The sequence below is a fragment of the Nannobrachium achirus genome (assembly GCF_963921795.1).
Source record: "Nannobrachium achirus genome assembly, chromosome: 2".
Taxonomy (NCBI): Eukaryota; Metazoa; Chordata; class Actinopteri; order Myctophiformes; family Myctophidae; genus Nannobrachium; species Nannobrachium achirus.
In genome coordinates, this window is record NC_137811.1 from 61,773,538 (window position 1) to 61,796,239 (window position 22,702).

Sequence of the window (22,702 nt, forward strand, 5' to 3'; positions counted from 1 at the left end):
ACTATAAACACACATAAGCACCTTTCTTCTCTCCAAGTGGGGTGGGGATGTTGTATGTGATCACTCCCAGTTCCGTCTTCTCAGGCTTGGCCTTTTTCTATCAGAGGACAGTGGAATAAAACAGTTTTGCTTTGAAACTTCAGCAGCAAGTAAGCCAAATTTGTAATTTCAAAGCCCAAAAGTTAGGCTTTGAAATTTTGCATCGCACATGAAAACAAGATTCCTGCATTTTTAACAAATCTTAAAACTGCTGCTTTTTTGTGTAATTCATTGTACCATTTGGGCTATCAGCAACTCATGAAAACAAAACAATAAGTCATTCTCAGATCTGCTGCTCAAGACAAATGGAGTGCACGTAAAGCCTCATTTCCCCCATTGCGGTTCTCCTCCTGTCTGTTCTGGGAGCAGTCGTTATTGATGACTTGCAAGCTGCTAATGTGAATCTCCTGATGGTTATTTGTTCACATGGCACCGTTCCAACGTTGTTGTTCATATTACCAGTCTACAGCAGGAAGCTAGTGGAATAACACCTGCATGTGACCTTGCTGAACTGCTGCACTTGTGAGAATTTTGCTTACAATCTCAGATCTCATTAATTAAGCAAATGGGACCATTATCACATTATGAAAATTAACAAATGATAAATGTGTTAATGTTTGTTGTCAATCTTTATCAGTAATTGAACATAACTGATTAATATCTGCACACAATTCATTTCGTTTTTGCTTAATATCACTTATGATTGTTATTGTACTTAAATGTAACAATGTTTTTATATTCAGGAACTGTACTTGAGGCTCACAGACTTGGACCTCCTCTCTATTCCCCAAACCTTGGGGGACAGAGCCTTCAGTGTCACAGCCAATGGAACTCTCTCCCAATGGAGATTAGTCATGCTCAAAAACTGACTCTTTTAAGGCTGCCTTGAAAAGACACTTATACTCTCAGGCTTATGGCAAATAGTTGTTTGTAGATTTGTTTGGTTGGTTGTTTGTTGTTCATTGTTTTGATGTAAAGCGTCCTTGGGTTCATGAAAAGCACTATATACATTCAAGCTATTATTATGATTAGATGTAACAAAGCTTTTATACTTGTTGTGTAGCTGTCATTTTCTTCTTTTCCTCCATCTCCTTCTGTTTCCGCTGGAACTTCTCCATCTTCTCTCTGTTCTTTGCCTCCTTTTTCAGCTGTGCTTCAGTCTTTGGTGGACCTGAAAGAATGAATTACACACACCAAGTATCACAGTACAATATGTATACAAAAGCATAATACTCTTGTCCAAGAAATGGAAAATGTGAAGTGGTAATTAAGGATTGCAAGAGATTTGGATGGAGTCTTAAGACAGACTTGAACTATAAATGTAAGCAATCCAGTCTTTATCTACTGTCTGGAAAACAACACAATCCTCAAAACGCACAAAGTAAACATTTAGCCAACCATGAAGGGAAGGGTGATTTTCTACAGTCTGCACACAGCTCAATGCTCCACAGTGTTTATTTAAAACATAAAGTTAGACGACGTTTCGGCCATCAGCTGGCCTTCATCAGGTGAAAATCATTAGTCACTGTCTTCCTTTTATAGGATAGTGAGTCACATGACATGTCACTTGACCATTTTCAGTATACCATATAGTGAATACAAAATTACATAGAAAATTTAATTTTGTGTGCGGACCTATTCTCTTTAATCTCATGTCAACCTGAGCCCAGCACCAGCACTTGGAAAGGATGTGCGCATCATCTTGTTCTTTGAACTGATTTTCTACAGTCCCCATGAAGCCTCTGACTAGCTGGCAGATGGGCAGCTGCCGTGTTTGTTCGCTGTTGTCTTTGTTGTACCTTTTTACTATTCTAGCTCAAACAAATAGCCCTTTTTCCACTCAAACCTGCATAATGTTGTTCAATTCTACAGCAGTATGGTTGTCATTTACAGTAGCCAGTCTGTTTTATTTTCTATTTGTTCAAACAAAAGCCAAACAGGAGTTAATAATGGGGGAACTCTGGTAATATAATTTGCAGCACATCAACATCATTTGCGATTAACACTGGCATTATGGGAAAAAAGGCCAAAGAGGGCCATTTGTTTGGCCCTCATGCATTAGAAGAAGCCTTTTAAGTTATTTTGTGAGTGTGGATGTTCTACTTTTTGACAACAAACATTACCAGCAGCAACACCAATGGGTTGTCACTGTACAGTACATCACCTACACTACTAGCCACATCAACAGTGTTAAGTTACCGTTGACAGTAGCATCAGTGGAATCAGCAGCAGGACAGGCATCAGCAGCAGCAACAGCAGCAGCAGCAGCAGCAGCAGCAGTATTGCTCTTGGGTTTAACTGGCACCATCTTCTCACACAGACTAATCTTTCCCAAGACCTTGAGAAACTGAGGCTGGTTGATGCAGGTCAGGAACCATCGGGTGACGTTACAGAGGACCTTTCTGTCTGGAGGCTCCAAAGCCTAACACACAAGGACAAAATAAAGGTGGATGACACAAAAAACATGACTGCACGCTGAACTGGGGAACATATGACCCTGGAAACAGTTACTGTATCCTCCTGTCCAGACAGCACTGTAATTCACCATAATTTCCTTTTTAATTTGTGCTTTGCAGTGTTGTAAAACAGCTTTGTCTTCCCCAAATCATCTTTACTTGTATTGAACCCCCTTTGTGGATACTCCAGTATTCTACATCTACCAAAACAAGGTAATAATCATGTTAATACATGGGATGGAGTAAAAATGGCAAAGTTAGTTAATGAGTAGTCTTGCGTGGCGATTTGCAAATGCTCCCGTCATACAGTCTGGGGTAACGTAAGAACGATGAGTATCCTGTTAAAGCGTAAGTGAAGCCTCCTCCCCACTTCCGTTTTGTTTTTAACATTGCGCACATTTATCCTAATACAAATAAAAGTCATCTAAGCATATTTAGCTTGCTGCTTAACAGAAATTACATTTTAAAATATATTTTGTGAAATAGTTGTCTACGCGAGACTAGTTTATTGCGACCGTAGGTCGCATTTACTACCAAAACCTCCACCGGCTGTCCGTCAGTGAGTGAGTCCGTCACACTTTTGCCCTGCTCATATCTCCACAACCGTTGCCCCCATCCATGCCAACTTTTGCACACACACTCCTTACCTGCCAAACTACAACCTCCAAGGACCCCCGGAGCTCCAGGGACCCCCAGGTGTAAAAAATGACCAAATGTGCAAAAATGACCAAATGACCACCCCCACGGGGCTGCTCACGGGGAATTCCTGGGGACCACCCACGCCTGGTGCTCCAGAACGGATGCAAAAGTGGTGGCGCCCCCAGTGGAGGACCCCCTCCACTGCAGCTCACATAAAATGCCGTAACTCGGCCTAGGAGCGTCCGGGAGAGCCGGGGCCGGTACCTATTCGTCCGCCAAGGCAACGCGGAGACCCCACCCCTCATTTCTCACATGGCCCTCTTCTAGCGCCACCTTCAGGCCGATTTTTAAAACACATTTTTGGACACTGCTCCTACAGTTTTTGCCCTAACATCACGCAAATCGCTACACAGTATGTCTACACTCATCCCATCAACATGAATCTGTCCCATATAGCGCCACCTTCAGGCCGATTTTTAAAAACACATTTTTGGACACTGCTCCTACAGATTTTGCCCTAAAATCACGAAAATCACTACACAGTATGTCTACACTCATGTCATCAACATGGATCAGGAACATTTTGGAAAAACACATTTTTGTCCTATTTGTGGAGATAAGCGACGCTTATCTCCCGATTAGGGAGTCTTACTGGTGAGTAACTACTCTGACAATTAGTACAGTAAATGATCTGTTAGAGCGCTCTGTCAAAACCAGAACATATTTACAAACGCACCAAAGGACGTGTCATTCTGACGGCACTGACAAATATTTACTTTTGAGCAAGTTACAGGCTTTTGCAGGTAGTCCACTATATATGGTGCTGTTTGTATGAATTGTTTCAAGAAATGCACTTATTGTTCTGCAAATGTTAAGAAAAGTAATGGACATAATGCAAATAATAATAATAATATGAATCCTTGTTATGCACATTATTTTCTTCAGCTTCTGGCGCTGTAGAGCCCTGCAGTAAAGGTAAAGTGACTTACATATTTGAAGGGCAGGAGGACTGCCATGGCTACAGCCATGTCAGCCAGGGTGATGCTCTCTCCCACCAGGAAGGTTCTGGGTTCCAGGGCCTGGTCTAGAACCTTCAGAACACGCATCATCTCTGCACGAGAAGTCTGCTGGAGCTGACATTCAACATTTGTATTCGTTACATTCAAGATTTTTTAATTCTTAAATCTTGGTCCTTCTAAATATACGTACTAATACTCTGTACACAGCAAATACAGTATGTAGCCTTCTAATATACAGTGTGTGTGTGTGTGTGTGTGTGTGTGTGTGTGTGTGTGTGTGTGTGTGTGTCAATGTGTGCAATCCTAATATAAAGTGGACACATAGATAACCGTTTACTATTATGTACTATTGCAACTCTGCTCTATCAGCAAAAGGATTGATTTGTCTGCAAATAATTTCATTGAATCAGTAAATCACGTCTTCACTGCTGTCAGCAGCTGGGTGAGAGATACAAGAGCTTGCCTTTGTTCCTAAATAGATTTGGTGCTGTGGTTCAAACATTCAAGAAGGAACTGCTGGCAGCTGTCAACAGCAGCAGGACTGATGCTGCAGAACACCTTCGTAATGGCTACCAAACTGGTGCAGAAGTATGAGGGGGGGCCTCTTGAATCTCACTCTCACCTTCTTATCCATACCAATCATCCCCATCAGTGGAAACACCACAGCGCAGCACAACGGCGTGAGTTCATTGTCCGCAAAGCTGAGCCACTGCCACACCTGGCTCTGCTGCTTGTTGTCCAGGCCAGCCCTCTTCCCCTGAGCGGCCAGGTACCAGGCCACGGCACCGGAGCCGCACAGGACGGAGCCCCCTTCCCCTGCGCCCAGCGCCAGGGCGGGTCTGGAGCGGGCATTTAGGGAAGCCGGGGGGTCTTCTGTGACAGTGCGGGGACGCGGGGAGCTGCAGAATTCTGCACTTATAAGAGCTAGAAGACTCCTGAAGTCATCAGGGTGTGGGGACACATAGAGAGACGCCATCCCTGGTGGAGACAGATATCATTTGATCGATTTAATACTTTAACACACACATACTTTATGTTTAACAGTTTGCAAATAGTAAAGTTCATTTTAGGCCGGATGTTTTGACTGTACTTGTGCTGTACTACATTTTTGTCTGATAAAATATTCAATCAAATCAATCAATACAGTGGTACGTACGATTATACAATGCTGCTAAAAGCACAACACAAAAAGCCCTATGGGCTTGTTTCCATTGTGGTTCTGTGTATTCAATTCATTCAATTTAAATGATGAGTGCCTTCCTTGGTGGGCGTGTATGGCAAGTGTCAGCCATCAACTGACACCGTAAATGTAAACTGACAGATGTCTCTCTGAGACAACACATATGGAAGATGCTGATTTTAGTGGGTGTGGCACTGGCAACATAATGCACTTTAGTGGTAGCAGATAATAGCTACTTTTGCAACCTTTATATCTGGTTTATCTGTGGCACCTGTCAGTGATGTAACTCATGTAAGCCGACCAAAGCCATGCGAAACAGACTAGCTATAGCTTAGCAACACGGTACAAAACTTTTAACGTTACTTATTTTCAAGAAACTGTGGCTCTCTCACGCCATGTTTTATCTTGTCGCGTTTTTTGAAGTAAACCGAAATGACAACGTGAATAAAATACGATGTCATGGCAGACTTATTGTGAGAAATTGTTCATTACCTTTGAATGAATCAGTAAGAGACGTCAGCTTATGTTAGCAACACAAGGGAGACGCACATGAGCCGGGCTATGTTCTGTGAGCAAATTTAGTGCCAGCAAATATAAGACTTCCGGTGTCGATCTCTTCAGAATAAGAGTATCTCTACCCCATTGAAAAACGATTAATTGTGGGCTCGCCTGGAAGGCGAGCACACGTATGTTATCTTCATTATTTATTTATTTGTTTATTTATATATATATGTGTATCTCCTCAAAACTTTGGCGCGCTTCATCTCTTAAACGCTTACACCTTTCAACACCATTCAAATGTTTATGTGTTCAGCTTACTGAGGACACGTGTGCTTGTACTTTTGGTTTTGAAATGTTTTGTAGTATAAATATTAAAAAATAAAAATGTTTAACTTTAAGCACCCAATGCATTTCCGATGGGTTTACAGAGTGGAGAGAAGGATAATAGACCCATGTTTATGTTAAGGCGCTGTGGCTGCAGTGTTCACACTTCAGATATGCTATCTATATCATTGCGTTCACACAGGTCTGCTCTCTGATTTGATCCAAATGTCTAAGCTGTGTGATGTATAAAACTATAGTTATAGTTAAAACTATAAATAAATGTCCCTCTCCACTCTACTGATTACACAGCTGTGATCAAGAATCAAGTCCGGGCGATGGGATGTAAATCCCATAGCCATATATCCTAGAGCCCGCAGGGACAGTCAGCCATATTAGTGGTTGTTGTTGGTTGTCAGGGAGATATCAAAACCAATGCATTTCCAAGTCAGATCCACAAACACAATAAAAGCCATGCTCCACTCCTCAGTCTGGAGTGGCCACATAGAAGAACGCCTTGGTTATAGACATAGTGGAGGACAGATGTGATCTGGGATTGTTAGCCTACAGTATATGCACTCAATATACTCCACTACAGTTGGAGTCCATTTGACAGTTGCTGGTTCCCAAACACAGAATCAAAAATGTAGATCTAGAACACATAGAATATGTACAGTACAGTAAGGTTCAGTAGAGTACAGTAAAAGTACAGTAAGGTTCAGTAGAGTACAGTAAAGTACAGTAAGGTACAGAAAGGTACAGTACAGAAAGGTACAGTAGAGTACAGTACAGTAAGGTACAGTAAAGTACAATACAGTACAGTAAGGTACAGTAGAGTACAGTAAAGTACAATAAAGTACAGTAAAGTAGAATAAAGTACAGTAAGGTACAGTGGAGTACAGTAAAGTACAGTAGAGTACAGTAAAGTACAGTATAGTAAGGTACAGTAGAGTACAGTACAGTAAGGTACAGTACGGTACAGTAGAGTACAGTATAGTATAGTACAGTAAGGTACAGTACAGTACAGTAAGGTACAGTAGAGTACAGTACAGTAAGGTACAGTAGAGTACAGTAAAGTACAGTAAGTTACAGTAGAATACAGTTAAGTACAGTACAGTAGAGTACAGTAAAGTACAGTAAGTTACAGTACAGTACAGTACAGTACAGTACAGTACAGTACAGTACAGTAAGGTGCAGTACAGTATAGTAAGGTACAGTACAATACTGTAAGGTACTGTACCTTACAGTACCTTAAAGTATCCTATTTGTTGGGTTGGAAGCGAGCCCACACTGTTTCGAAGGAACAGTATTTCTAGTTTGTATATGATATACACATAAAAAAATATAGATTAAGCATTTAATTGAAGCTATACAACGAAAATTATGTTTCTGTCTAAAAATAAAGTTTTAATGACAAAGGAATATAGGCTACATCTAAATAGATAAATGCTCTTCAATGGAGTGCATAGCCTTTACAAATTGGACACTGGAAAACAGACAGCTCTTCGTGTCGGCACTTTTGACACACGCACACGTTCACAGAGACCTCCTCTACCACACCACACTCTCCGCTAAGTGGGAGAGGCGGCATTGAAAAAATTGCTGGCCGTCCAGTGCGGCTAGCCGCTCCAAAAGCCTCAAAAGGTACAATTTTCCGACTCTAGTGGACGTTGGAGAGCAGGCGGCTCTTCGCGTGCGTGTGTCAAAAGTGCCGACACGAAGAGCCGCCTGCTGTCCAGCGCCCACTAGAGTCGGAAAACGGTGCCTTTTGAGGTCTTTTTGTGCTCCTGGCTCCACTGGACGGCCAGCAACACTTGCAATGCCGCCTCTCCCGCTTAGCGGAGAGTGTGGTGTGGTAGAGGAGGTCTCTGTGAGTGTGTGCGTGTGTCAAAAGTGCCGACACGAAGAGCTGCCTGCTCTCCAGCGTCCACTAGAGTCGGAAAAGGGTGCCTTTTGAGGCCTTTTTGAGCGGCTGGCCGCAACTGGACGGCCAGCAAATTTTGCAATGCCGCCTCTCCCCTAGTGTAGGGTGACCATATTTTCAGCCACTCAAACCGGGACGCAAAACACTGTTGCCTAAAACTGGGACCCTAAAAGCAATGCGCACGATACCGCGCACGCGCGTGCCCATTCTCTAACGTTCGTGCACGCGCACACGCACTGCAGGGTTGCAAACAGGCAGTGAGTGATTGACAATTGATTGATTGATTGAAGGCTTTATTAGAAGTTTGCATAGGAAAATGTACAGATTCATGACGGTACAGTTCACTGGTACAAGGTCTACTAAAAGGAGATCCATGAAAAGACTAAGCTTATTTCAACAGGAAACCATTTAAGTATCTCATATAAAAATGCAAACAGCCTCAGCGTTGAATTCAGACACGCAATTAATTTGTTCCTTTTTTCTGATTGGTTAGGTGAGCATGTTTTCATGAAAAGAACATGATAAATGTCTATGCAACCCAGTGGCGGTTGGTATGTATATTGCGCCCTAGGCGAGGTAGTATAGCGCCGCCCTATGGCCGCGCGAAGCGGCGCCGGAAAAATCGGTTATTTGCGGGCAAATTATGCATTTTTTCAAGTTATTTGCGGGCAAATTATGCATTTTTTCAAGTTATTTGCGGGCAAATTATGCGGTTCGGTTCTACACGGCGGCAGAACCATTTTGGGCTTAATATAATAGGGTTTATAAAAGCATGATCTGACTGTCTTAGTCTTACCTTGGGCTGGTCAGGAGGAAATGGTTCTTTCACAGTCACGCACAGTGAGACAAAGTCCTGGCTGATAGAGCCTGAGGTCTGTGTTTTGTAGAGGAAGTCAGGTACAAAATGATCCTCTCCATGTGATGTTTCAGGGCAAGCAGCTATATTATAATATCTACCGGTAGTCACGTCCATAGTAGTGAAGAGCTCGAACTCCATGCTTTATTTTTAACAGATGTTGTTTTCAATTTCAATACTGGCGCGTGAATATGACATCACATCAGGAGGGGAGGGGGGGGGGCTGCCTGGAGCTGCCAGCCTCTATCACTACCACCAGGGGGTGTTGTTGTATTCGGTCTGAGTGGACTGTTGATCTTACGTCTGCTCTGCAGGGCCGTCACTTTACTTTTTTTTTTCTTTTTCTTCTTCTGGCGCCCCCGCAAAGTGGCGCCCTGGGCAATGGCCCCGCTAGCCCCCCCTGCCGGCCGCCCCTGATGCAACCACTGAAAACAGCTACTATTATTTTAATTCTGGCGAAAACCGGGACAATTTTGCAGTGAATGTTGAAAACCGGGACATATTAGTGTTTTAGAGATATTTGTCGGGACACCGGGACACGCAGCTTGAAAACGGGACTGTCTGGTCACCCTACCCTAGTGGAGAGTGTGGTGTGGTAGAGGAGGTCTCTGTGAGCACGTGCGTGTGTCAAAAGTGCCGACACGAAGAGCCGTCTGTTTTCCAGTGTCCAATTTGTAAAGGCTATGCACTCCAGTGAACAGCATTTATCTATATATTTTTTGTTATTAAAACTTTTTTTTTTACACATAAACATATTTTTTGTTATATGGCTTTGTTCAAATGCCTAATTTATATTTTTAATGAGCATATAATTTGCAAATTCAACGTTTTTCACTTGCATTAATTACGAGCATTTTATTTTGAAGGCAAATGAATCAAACCAGAAGTCTTATATTTAACTCTCTCTAACACCGGAAGTTCTATATTTGCTCAATTCACGCAGCTCATGAGCTGCTGACGCAATGTTGTTCCGGGGTTCCTTCGTTAGTCTCGTAGGGCGGGTTGACTTCCAATGTAAAGGATTATTACCGCCACCTACTGGAATGTTTTGATTGATTGATTGAAGACTTTATTAGAAGTTTGCATAGGAAAAGGTACAGTTTCATGACGGTACAGTTCACTGGTACACGGTCTACTAAAAGGCAGGCTTGTCAACTCTCCTGGATTTCCCAGGAGTCTCCTGGATTTTGAACCCCTCTCCTGGGAGTCTCCTGGATTGGCAAATCTCCTGGATTTCTCCTGGATTTTGTATCAAACTCCCAAAATTCACCAGAACACAGGAAATTACATCTACTATGTTAAAAAAAATTCTGGGGGAGGACCCCCAAAAACCCCGCTTTAGTAGCCTGGCGGGGCCCAACGTTATATCTGTGTTCATTCCTTCCACAGCAGGGGTCTTCAACAGGGGGTCCGCGACCCCTAGGGGGTCCGCGGAGGTACTGCAGGGGGTCCGCGAAATTATTGCTTGAAAAAAAAAAAAAGAAAAAAAAAAAGATTTCAAAAAATGTTTTTTTTTTTTTTGCCTTTTTCCACATTTATTTAAAAATAAATCATGATTCTATCCATTTTGAATAGCTTGAATACATGATTACTATGCAATTGACATATTGTTGATAGTATTGACATTTGTTCTCAGTTAATAAGTAGTATGTTTAGAAATGGTTGTGGTACGGCCCACCCTGCTCGCTGTAACTTGAACATGTTTAAAATAAAAAATATGTCGTAGCCCCGACCCCCCCACCCTACGAGGTGGTAGGGGGTCCCTGCTCCATCTCCCCATCAGTTTGGGGGTCCCCGGCCTGAAAACGTTGAAGACCCCTGTTCCACAGTATAATGAACACAGATATAACGTCGGGCCCCGCCAGGCTACTAAAGCGGGGGGTGGGGGCAATGCATGCAAGAAAGATCATACAGATATTCACTTAAGTAATGACTTAAAGATGAGAAATCATTATTAAGGATGTCCTTTTGCTTCAGTCATCAAATCTGTACACCAACATTTTGCATTTTAAGGCTGAAATGAGTGCGAGCTATCTTGTTTGTTTCTAGTACTACTGCACTGTCAGTTTTTAGCTCAGCACCAAGGACAGGAGGATGTGCGTTACTTTTTCTCTAAAGGCTGAAATTGTACCCATGCTAGTAAAGCAAGCCTGATAAAAGTATCAAACATGCACAAAATTCACCAGAACACAGGAGATTAAATCTACTATGTTAAAAATGTTCTGGGGGAGGACCCGCTTTAGGGGTGGGGGCAATGCATGCAAGATCATATAGATATTCACTCAAGTAATGACTTACAGATGAGACGTCATTATTAAATATGTCTTTCTTTGCTTCTGTCATCAGATCTGTACACCTACATTTGGTATATTAGGCTGAAATTGTACACATGCTAGTAAAGTGCACATGCACAAAATTCAACAGAACACAGGAAAATATATCTATTAATAAGTTTTGGGGAGAGGACCCCCCAGACCCCGGTTGGGGAGTTCCGCACACCCCCCAAAAATAAATCTCCTGGATTCTGACAGTCCAATGTTGACAACCCTGCTAAAAGGAGATCCATGAAAAGACTAATTAAAGTATCTCATATATAGAATGTTGTGTGTGTGAGAGGGCATTTTTCATCCCCAAAAACAGTGGTGGAAAAAGTAGAAACAAAAGTAAAAATATCTATACTGAAATATATAAATACTCTGTTACAAGTAAAAGTCCAGGAGTCAAAATTACTTGAGTAAAATTACAAAAGTATTGGCATCAAAATGTAGTAAAAGTAGCCTACTCATTATGCAGAATGCCCCATTTTAAGTTTTCAAATTGAAAATGCAGAGCTCACAAGCTCACAATGTGTCGCTAATTAATTACAGTTATTAAGTAATATTTACACCACTGCCCAAAAACAATGGCCAAGCCCCAAGCTCATCTTAATATGTACTGTATTTTCCTGTGGCCCCCAATTTGAAAATATTTAAGCCAAGTATTGTTTCCAATTTTATCATTCTAGTCTTTCTAATATTGTATGGGTATGTAATGTCAGTTTTGAGGCCAGTCACGGCAATATTGACATTATTGTTGCAGATGTTATGTAGGCTACTGCATCATTTATTTAAAACCCCTAAAACATTTTAATTTGAATTATAATAATCTTGCATGTCCATTTAGCAATCTTGACTTGATGTTCATAGATAGACCATTCAAAAAAAGCTATCCAGTAGTGTCCCCTGGTGGTGGATGTAAAGAACTACATTACAAGTAATGACATCCCCTGCTTGCATGTTCTTTATGCTACTTTGGTTAAGTTAAAATCTATTTTTGTTATGCTCACAGTCTAAAGGCTTTTATCAGATATAATGTATGTATTTGATTGTAGATCAAACAATTATCTAAATGTCTATTATAGTGGTAGGCCTACCTTCATTTGAACCCCTGATGGTCCCCAGACATGAGGTATTGCCTCCTTGTCTCCTTCTTATTGCTCCTTTAAATGGCCAGCTGCACAGCAGCCATAACTGTAAATGTTTCTGTTGCTTTCAGTGTAATGTACCGACCTGTACAGTATAGGCCTATGTTCACACTCACAGATACTGTACCTGCTCCCAATAAAACAATTGTGATTCCCAATGCAGGACTCGATTTTCCTCATCTGTATCATTGTGTGGACCAACACTGTCAACTTCACAATCCATCTCTTCCTTTGTTAAACCATCTCAACTGAATTCCTTACATCAACATGAAAATGAGGAGTGAATCTCTTTACCTTTGGTTTCCTTCAATATTTAACATTCTTCTGTCCACTGTAACATGTATATAGTCTTATCCACTAGTCTACTATTTCACTACCATAGCAGTGTGGTTACAATCTGACAAACCTCAAGCCTCATATAAAACTTCATTAAATCTCAGACAGACATTTTTCTCCGCTCGATAGTCAATCTTCAGTTATTGGAATTAAGAGTTTTTCATATAGCTTATATTTCACACTAAAAGAAGGAAAATAAAGACATGAAGCTTGTATATTACCAAATCAAATATATTGTATTACACAACCTATAACAAGAGGCCCCTAGGACATAGAAAGAGTCTGGAGTTTTGATTGATTGAAGACTTTATTAGAAGTTTGCATAGGAAAAGGTACAGTTTCATTACGGTACAGTTCACTGGTACAAGGTCTACTAGTTGGATTCATACTCGGATCCTGGTGCTTCACAGGGCATGCTCTCGCTGAGTGAGCTAGTGCATGCCATGCATGGCACCTAATGCCACCACCAGAGACTCAAGTTCTGTGAGATCAGTCTGTAGACACAGAGACATCCGCTGTCCCTACACTGACTCCAGAGGCAACGACTTTATACTCGAAATGTATTAGAAAATGTACTGATTTCACCTTGGGACTTTGTTGTAGGCATTTAATCTATCTAATAACATAATTACGTATCAGCAGAACTAGGGTTGAATAAAATGAATAGAATAAAAAAGGTTAAGTTATGATTCACTGTTCTACCATCTAGGAGTGCATGTTAAGCATAATCTACATTTATTACAGGTTTTATTTCAGGCAGGTAATTTATATCTCTGGTAACCTTGAGGTAATTGAATAGCTCAGCATAGCATTTTCCAGTTTTGCTTGCATCATTCTCTGCTATAATCGTGAGGCATATTCCAAAATTAAATTTCTGTTCTAATAGAGAACAGGCAGCTGGGACATAATACTTCCTTACTAACATTTTCAAATAATTATGTTGGAGTAAAAGTACAATATTTGTCTTTTACATTTAGTGGAGTAGAAGTAAAAGTACTGAAAATTGGAAATAGTGTGTTGGGTTGTGGAAATAAACTAAACACCACCATAACATAATGCTGCTTATGAAAGAAACAACTTCAGATATGAACGTTTTTACTTTACACTTGTATAGAATAGTGTTTCGCATGGTAATGCATGGTAATGGCAAGTCTATCTAAAACATCAACATCAAAAATGTTCTTGCCCCAGTGGTAGTTTAACCTTTTTGATCAACATATCAGAGCTTAAGATGTTTAAGGTGTAAAGCTAATAAAGCTTTTCTCTACAGTCTATGGTGGGAGCCCACGGACCTAACTTTGCAGCTCTAGCTACACAAAAGTATTCCTTTCCCCCCCAAACATAGAAAGTGCAGTGCTGCCACTCATTGTAACAGACACTGTAAAAGACAGTAGATTAATTTGCTTAAATTCCCATTACTCTCAGATTATCTTTCAAGTAAACCTTGATAGCACTGACACATGATCTGCTGCTCTGCAAGTCCTGACATGATGTGTAGCCTCTGCTCCCAGAGGTACACAATGTATTAGTATGTATTTATGCTGGCAGGATGTCAGTTATGTTGTGTTATTATTTTATATTATTGCATTGATGTTTGTTATATAAGAGACCATTTTGTGCCTGTTCATTTGTGTTCACTGTTGGGCTGGGCAACTGGGGCAGTTGTTGTTAAACCCTGCCCAAGAGTCAGACTCACACGCCAACTCCTGGTCTTATGAGGCAGGGAGAAAGGCTTAGAATAGAAACATGTTACTTTCCCCAAATTTCTTGCATTAAGGATGAAGGATTTGATATCATAGTGGATTGACGTGAAGTGCTTTTCATTTCCATGTGGGTTTAAGGGATGTACTGGTTGATTGTATTGTCTGGTGGAAGTACTATGTGGGCTGTTGGTAAGAAATTACATTTCTTATCTGACACAGTCTGCTGAACATTGGTTTGGTTTCTTTTTTTCATTCTTGAAATGTGGATTTTACATTTCGGATTTTATGGACAGCCAGGACATTAGAGGAGAGTGTTATTATTATTATTGAAATATTATAATTGCTTTATAACTTTAAACTCACCTGATGTTGATAGATTTCCCTCTTATTGCTAAACAGCTGGAGCCATAACAAAGTGTTAAAGCAACCGTTATACATTGATCACATCTCTGTCAGAAGTGTTGACTTTAGACAGATGTGAAAGTCCCGGCCATTAATCCATAGTCTGGTGTCTATGACTGTTTATCATTCTGGTTCACCCTCAGGCCTGACCTTCCCCTGGATATGGTATTATATCTTCTTGTCTCTCTCAACTCTGCTGCCATCTCCTAATAATTTCTGTCTATATGAAAGCTTTTGGTTCTGGACTGGTATAGTCTATCGGTTCCCCTCTAACCCTAGATGTGCTGGCACTCAGATTAACTTCACTTTGTTCCCAACTGAAGTAGTTGTGTAAGTACTGACTGTTCAATTTAAAATATCATGTCTGCTTTGTGATGTATCTTATTGGTAGGCCTTGTAAAACTGAAATTGAATGAGAGCATTATGATCACTTTTCTCTGTGTTTTCCATCCACCCACTGTGAGTCTACTAAATGGTTTTGCTGATTCTTCCTCGAACCCTAGCTCGGGAGCGAGTGGAGAGAGTGCTGATCGTTCATTTCTCTAGGCATTTAAATACATCAATTAGAATAGTTCGGTTTGATATTTATAAATGAAAATCAAAAAGGAGAAATTATTTTAAATCAATGCATTTATTTTAATCAAACACACAGAAGCAAACATTTAGGCCTATTGTATCACATATTGAATTGCCAATAGTTGAGTTGTGCAATTACTACCAAAGCTCAGCAGCAAACTTGCAATCAGGCACATTTAAAATCACAATTGTGGTTCTCGGCTCATACCTCTTAAACAAATCATGTTGTATAAGCCTAATAGTGTGTACAAAGTGTAGTTTAACGTAATTTGCACAAAGAAAATGTGTTCTTGCAAGTGTGGTAAGCCGTCTGCAAATGCTGACCCAAATTATTCATAGCATCTATCAAATTGTACATCTTTTTGGCTGGAACTCATAAAAGTTTATAGGCGGCCATCTTCTGGAAGTCTGGATTACTGCATCACTCTGACCCCTGCCCAAAGGCCTCCTTCACTGTGTCAACAAGCATCTCAACAGTCCCCACGACCAACCCTCCACCTAGCCTCACCACGTTCCCCACCCCATTGCTCCCTCTCCACGCCAGAGTTCCCAGCCCACCACCCACAACTTTGGCCTGACCGCCCATCTCTGACAATACCGCCCCCACGTACTCCTCGCTTTGTTCCCAAAGCCGACCCCCGAAGAGCCGCATAACCCACCAAACGTTGTCCACCACTCCACCGAGTATCCCCGCCGTGTCACAGGCCAGCGTGCCCACCCCTGTCACACCAAGATGACAGCTAGAGAGCAGGGCCGCCAGCATGCTAGAGGTGCAGTGGTACAGGCCAGAGAAGCAGTCCTCTCCAAGGTCCAGCACTGTGTCTATGACTGACCACACACCAGACACCAGGTCAGAGACGATGATGTAGAACAGCGAGAACACTTCTCCTGGCAGAGTGGAGAGAACTCCTAGATCCTCCTGGAGAACATATGTCACCTGACAAGACAAGACAAGACGGAGTGAGATGAAAAGGGCTGAATACTGAATGTATAGTCCATAACTCATATCTAATGTATTGGCCCACTCTTTGTGTTATGTAAACACACATTAATGAGCATACAACATCACATATTATTAACAGGTAACATAATTGATATCAAACACACAAGTACACATTAAGACCTGGTTTTAAAATAAGTAATAAAAAGAAGCCTAACCCTAAAATAAAGTAAATAAACAAATAACGATTTAAAATACAATACAACCAGTAAGACGCCCTAAGGGCGAGAAGACACATGGGTGCGTTGGCATGTATACCCTTCTGCTGAGCTGGTCGAGTCATCACTATGATGTCAGAACAGGTCAGATATATCCATATATGGAGTATGTGAGGTCAGATGCAGAGGTATTGACCAGCGGCATATATATGTGTTGTGATCTTCATATACGGAGATCCAGGTAATGATAGTTAACTGTCTTGATTTGCAAATGAATTCTGTCTTGGCCATATATGCAGTCTTGACAGTCAACAATGTGATGTCAAAACAGCTATAGACATTGAGGCCTTACGGATGGACAGGATGTGCCGGTTTTGATAGTAAACTGTGACCTACGGTTGCAATTACAAACTAACTAACTAAATAATCAAACAAGTGAGGTACGTAGGCCTATACCGTATACCCACATTTTACCCAAGTCCTAATCAGTTGTGAGTGTCAGTATTTCATTAGAAATTGTCTAAACGTTATGGATCAATTGGCTAAAGTATCTTTTGCTCAGAAAAAAATTAATAACAGACAAGACCCCACCGCTGCGTGCCTGGCTGACATCTCACAGTGAAACACAAGACAAGACTAAGCTTCTCCTCTGCCATGGAAAGTCTTGCCCCTGCAGGATCTTTCCATTTCCACTGACAACACTACTGGTTGATCCTGTTCCAGCTGCCAAAAAAGGTTAGGATGGTCCTAGATAGTCAGCTGTCCTTCAAGGCATATGATAGATAATGTTGTATGAATGAGGCTCATATGACCATGAAGTTATATTCTGTGAGAAACTGTTTTGACTTATAGGTTACTCTGGCAACTCTGGTTACCATGACTACGAGATCATGTTTGGGTTATAAAGCCTATTGTTTCTGTCTTGTCACATTCTCAGGAACCAATCAAAGTTCATATACTGTATTCATTTATACCATTGTTGTCGACCATCTTGAGAGAGAGAGCTGCACCCATGGAGGTGTATGCATACTGTATGACTCTCTCAAATACAGCAATTTACGAATATACTCCTTGGCTGTCTCTGTGTTTGCCAGACCCATGAAATGGGTAGGCCTACATAAGCAAATGTCTGTCCGGGTTTTCTATATAAAGGGTATATATGATGATGACATGATGATGACATGCCTACAAAAGGCATGATGTCATAAATGATGATGACAGACAGGGGGTCTGGCACAACCAGGTTGACCTGGTCTAGTTTATTTATGGTTATGGATTAGGATATCTATTATCCATATCTAATTTTGTACTTTTGTACTCGGCATACATTGTGATGCAGAAATACCTCTATCATATGTATGATGTAGGTTTGCACCGTACAACATCCGGTGGATCAGACTCTTCCTCACTAAAGAGTCCAGCTCCTTATCAAAGCCTCAATGCTAGTCTGCCAGCGAGCTCAATCAGACTATTATTATAGGGGACCCTATTGGTCCCCTAACTGATTCTGAATGCTGCAGTACATCTGGTCTTCAATCTCCCTGGATTTTCACGTCTCCCTCTTCAGTATTCCTTTCAGTGGCTTCTGGTTGCTGCCTGCATCCAAATTCTAAACACTGGCGCATATCCCTACCTTCAGGGCATGATTCCACCCCTACATCTCATACCGCCCACACTTGGATCACCTAATAGGACATCTGCCAGGCTGTGCCAGCCCTTTCCCTAACACTGTGACCAAAGCTCCATGTTTTCGTTTCACCCTCCTGGCTTCTAAGCTGTGGTACTAACCCACCCCCATCGCCCCCACCCCCATCCCCCTCAGTCAGGACTGCAGTCTCACTCCCCATTTTCCACTGCAGTCTGCAAACTCATCTCTTCATACCTCTCCCTAGCACTCCTCATTCCTTGAATCACTACTTATTGTCTATGTTCGAAAGATGCAACTAAGTACTGTGCGGATGTATGTTTGTTACTTGTTCATATATTGTAAGCATGTTATTTAGATAGCATGTTGTTTAGAAATGCTAGGTCATGTTAGGACATGTGGCACTAAAGTGTTTTCTTTGCAGTATATATTTACATGACCATTTACCCTGTCATTTGCATACTGGGTATCATGTTATTTACTTTGATTATGTTATGTGTTATGTTTATACGTATGTTACAACATAACTTATAACATAGGCCTCTTTCTCCAGTCTTTCACTTTGTAAGTCGCTCTGGATAAAAGCATCTTACATTTTCAATCGTAATAGTATATGACATGGATTACCTGTCCTGGTAGCTGTGTAACAATGGAGACAACAGGGCGAATTGGAGCAGTGAGGAGGTAGACAGAGGAGCTCAAGATGTAGAGAAGCGTGCTGCTGGAGTTGGTTTCTGTCTCCAAGGCATCCACGGTCGTGTTGTCGTCCTGAGACCCAACAGCCTTTGTTCTGGCAACCTCCAAGCGAGCCGCATCACCCTCCGTCACCTCACCATTGTTCTCTGAGATCCCTTCCTCTGGTGATGTTTCTGGCGTGATGTCGCCGGCCTGTGCTTCCTGTGGCTCAGCGTCAACAACACTGGCCTCTTGTTCACCTGCTGCGACCGCAGCATCTGTGCTTGTGTGAATATTTTCATTGGAGTCTTCATCGATAGCATTATCAGAGCTCACTTCTTCTACAGTTCCAGACAAGGCATCTCTGAGAACGTCCACTATTCCTCCCTCGGTCTCCCCATCTGCTCCTCCGCACCCCTCAGAGAAGAGTTGCACCCCGCTGAGCGTCTCCTCCAGCTCCTTGATGCCGACCAGCCTCTCCCCTGCCCCTGTCTCTCTGACCAGCCCCACACTGAAGCCAGCGTGGTTCTCTGAGCCAGAACAGCACACTGCGGTCCACAGAAACCCAGCCTTGCACTTGTCCTCATCTCCATCCTCTGCAGACCCTAGTCCCCCCCTCCCAGTCAGGATATAGAGGTCACCCCCTGTAGAGTCGCACTGGGGACCGATCTGGGACTGGACCAGGGCTGTGACCCGCGAGTCCCACAGCTGGCCAGGGGAGTCTGCTGCAGGAGAGAGAGGCTGCAGTGTGCTCCAAACTCTTTCCAGCGCAACTTGAATGATATCATCTCCATACTCTGTCTGGGAGGAAAAGAAATAGTATACTATCAAAACTGAACTGTTTAAGTGAAGGTGCAATAAAAACAGAATAACTATCAGGCTATAATTATAACCCATGAAACGCAGTGAATAGTACTTCATTTACTGATTCAATGTAAATTTGATTTCCCTAACCCTAAAGCATGAAAGGGAAGTGATTGGAAAAGAAATGATGAAATGGGATTACATTTGAAAAGACTGAAGAAATACAACATTAGGGCTGGGTGCAATAACCGCTAGTGTGGAGATTATATTTTATAACTAAAGATATTATTTAAAAAAGGGTTCTAGCTTAGGTCGATGACAGAGTTCACAGCAGAACTACAGTATGACGACAGTTATCGCTATAGTGCTCCAGTCCAGTCCACACCATTGCAACTAGTCGCAACTCCTTGCAACAAAACTGTTGCATGCAACTACTTGCAACCATTATCACCAATGGCTGTTGCAAGGAGTTGCATTGGGTGTGACATGGCCTTAAAACTGTTTTGTTGCAAGAGTTGCAACTATTTGCAAGGAGTTGCGTTGGTGTGGTGACAGTCTAGGACTAGGTGCAATAACTGCAATACAGCGGTTGAGTAATGCATACTACATTCAAACCAACTTTTTGGGGGAGATACCGCCATACCGTTGGTAAACATTGACTTATTAACGCAATAATTAAAAATCCAACCCTATTTGTGGGTGAGATGAAACAAACAACTATAAATAATGAACTCAAGGATGTTTTTTAGAGGTCAAATATAGAGCAACTATATCCTGTCTAAACCAAAAAAACTGCTGATCAATCCAAATGTCTCCTTTTACATTGCATTCTGTGATGTTTTCTATCACTGACACTTTCATGTCCAGAACCTTGCTGTTCGTTGCCAGCCAGTTGTTTACAGTGCACTGCACACATTGTAGGGCCTTCTCTGAAACTGCATCACCCAGAATAACAATACACTCTGCCACATCACAGCTTTACAGGTGAAAAGAAGTGGGTGAAAATCACATTTGTTTATAAGGTCTCTTCTGATTGTCTCATCCAACTGCAAAATGTACATGCATGTTAAATTCTATTCAGAGATATTACAGAGATGTTACACATCTTTCTTTTAAAGAGCTGCATCATTTGTTTTGTCTGCACTGCACTGTGTGAGTAGGTGTCCCATTCCTCAAATGTCAGCTCATGTTGGAGAAATCTCTCCACACATAAACATGTCCTTACCAGCTCTTTCTCTGCCCCTTCTTCTCCTCTCTCTGTCGCCCATCCGTGGCTGAGACGGTAGCCTCTGAAGACAGCAGTGGCACAGGCTGGGTCATAGAGCGTGGCAAATGTCTGTCCCCCAGGCAGGCTGTGGCAGAGTGGCTGCAGTGGAGGCAGCGTTGTCTCTGTCCGCACAGAGGCTCCCAAAGGGGGCGACTGCCTGTAGAAGCAATGGCTGCAGTCAGAGAAGTCCGGCTGTGAGGGGTCCTCAGCTGCAAGAGACAACAGGCCCGAGCCCAACGCTGCCAGCAGCAAGACAGCTACAGCCACTGCTATTCTGACAGGATGCAGCATGGTGGTGGTGAGCTCAGCAACTCCCCCCTCTCTCTCTCTCCCTCTCTATCACACACACACAGAGGGTGGGTGGGAGGAGAGAGGCTTATAAATTATCCAGAGGTTTCCGTATTTAAACGGACAGAGATAATGGTGGTAATGGTGGCCAATTTCTTTCCTGTCGATGAGTTCTTGACTTTCCTCAATTTCTCCTTGCTTTTCTCTCCTCCACTCCGTCTGTACTACCCATGGCTGTCGTCCTTTAATGTCTGGTTAAGTGTGTGTGAGTTAGAGAAGGTAAGAGAGAGTGTGTGTTGCAGATAGAATCCTGCTTACCCTCTCATTTCTCTCCACCCTGACAACCTCACACCCATTCTGTCCCTCCCTCCCTTTCTCTCTCTCTTCCTCACTCCTTCACTTTCGCACTGACTGTAACCCTCCACCTTACCCCACCATTCTCGTTCTCTTGGTTACACCTTTCACTATGCTTTGCTGTTTAGGTACACAAGCCAAGCCCACACCTTATAACAGCTGCCAAGTCTGCATTCCCCTCTAATACCCTTTCAGGCTGGGTTAGTCAAATGATTGACAAGCTTTATCCTTAGTATGACTTAAAGCCCACTCCTGTACCCTTGCTGTGTCAGTTCAGCGAATTGCTTGGATAAACTATATGATCCAATTAAATTACATAAGAAGTGCATTGCTATATTGTGGTTAAAACATAAGTCGCTTAATGAAATCTCCTCACCCTCATTACAAAATTGTAATCCTGTGAATGTCCATGTCATGGGGGTCATAGTCTCAGCTGTGCGTGGTGTATCCTGAAATCTAGACCCCTCCGACAAGAACCACAAACTCCTCCATGACCAAAGGTCACATCTGTCTAAAATATTACAAAAACGCCAGTTGAGACATGATGCTTGGCACTGGTTCTCTGCTTTCCAAAACCGTTATGAAACAAAACCAGATAAACTGGCATCAGATATCACAGCCTTGTAAGGAGCAGAACACAAGATCCTCTTCTCTTTTTGACCTCTGAGAAAGGTGGAAACCAGCCAGGTAGCTGTCACATTTTATATGACATGACATAATTCTTTAGTAATTATGAGTGCCGTAAATCAAGTGCACGCAAAGATGAAAAGATAGAAAAAAGAGGATTCTTGATTCAGTAGCAAGATTCGGTTGATAACCTACATAACATGACGTTTATGTAATCTTTCTGCTTTCACAACATCTTAAAATCGTTTTTGTGCGCTTACAGCACCTTCCCACTCTTTGTATTCTGTGGGTGTGTATGCATGTAGGGTGCACAGTCACACTGTACTGCAGTGCATACCTGGCTGACTGACAGCTCTGGTATGAGAGCTGTAGGGTGTGAAGCTCTGGGTGAGGCAAACGAAAGCAGCAAAGGCACTATTAAAACAAATCAAATACAAGATAATGTGTGACTCATTGCAAACTGTTTTAT

At 42.1% G+C, this 22,702-nt stretch overlaps 1 protein-coding gene across 1 annotated transcript in view; it reads right to left on the minus strand.

The window, feature by feature from the left end:
• vars1 (valyl-tRNA synthetase 1) overlaps positions 1-5,885 on the minus strand; it is a 33,666-nt gene extending 27,781 nt beyond the window's left edge. Inside the window, exons 1-6 of the mRNA XM_080748610.1 lie at positions 5,826-5,885; positions 4,776-5,131; positions 4,124-4,267; positions 2,239-2,461; positions 1,092-1,210; positions 22-97 (exon numbers count right to left, since the gene is read on the minus strand). Of these exons, the coding sequence (XP_080604736.1) occupies positions 22-97; positions 1,092-1,210; positions 2,239-2,461; positions 4,124-4,267; positions 4,776-5,129 (916 nt within the window). The 5' untranslated portion in view covers positions 5,130-5,131; positions 5,826-5,885. The remainder of the gene's footprint in view (positions 1-21; positions 98-1,091; positions 1,211-2,238; positions 2,462-4,123; positions 4,268-4,775; positions 5,132-5,825) is intronic.
• Positions 5,886-22,702: the final 16,817 nt, after the last annotated feature.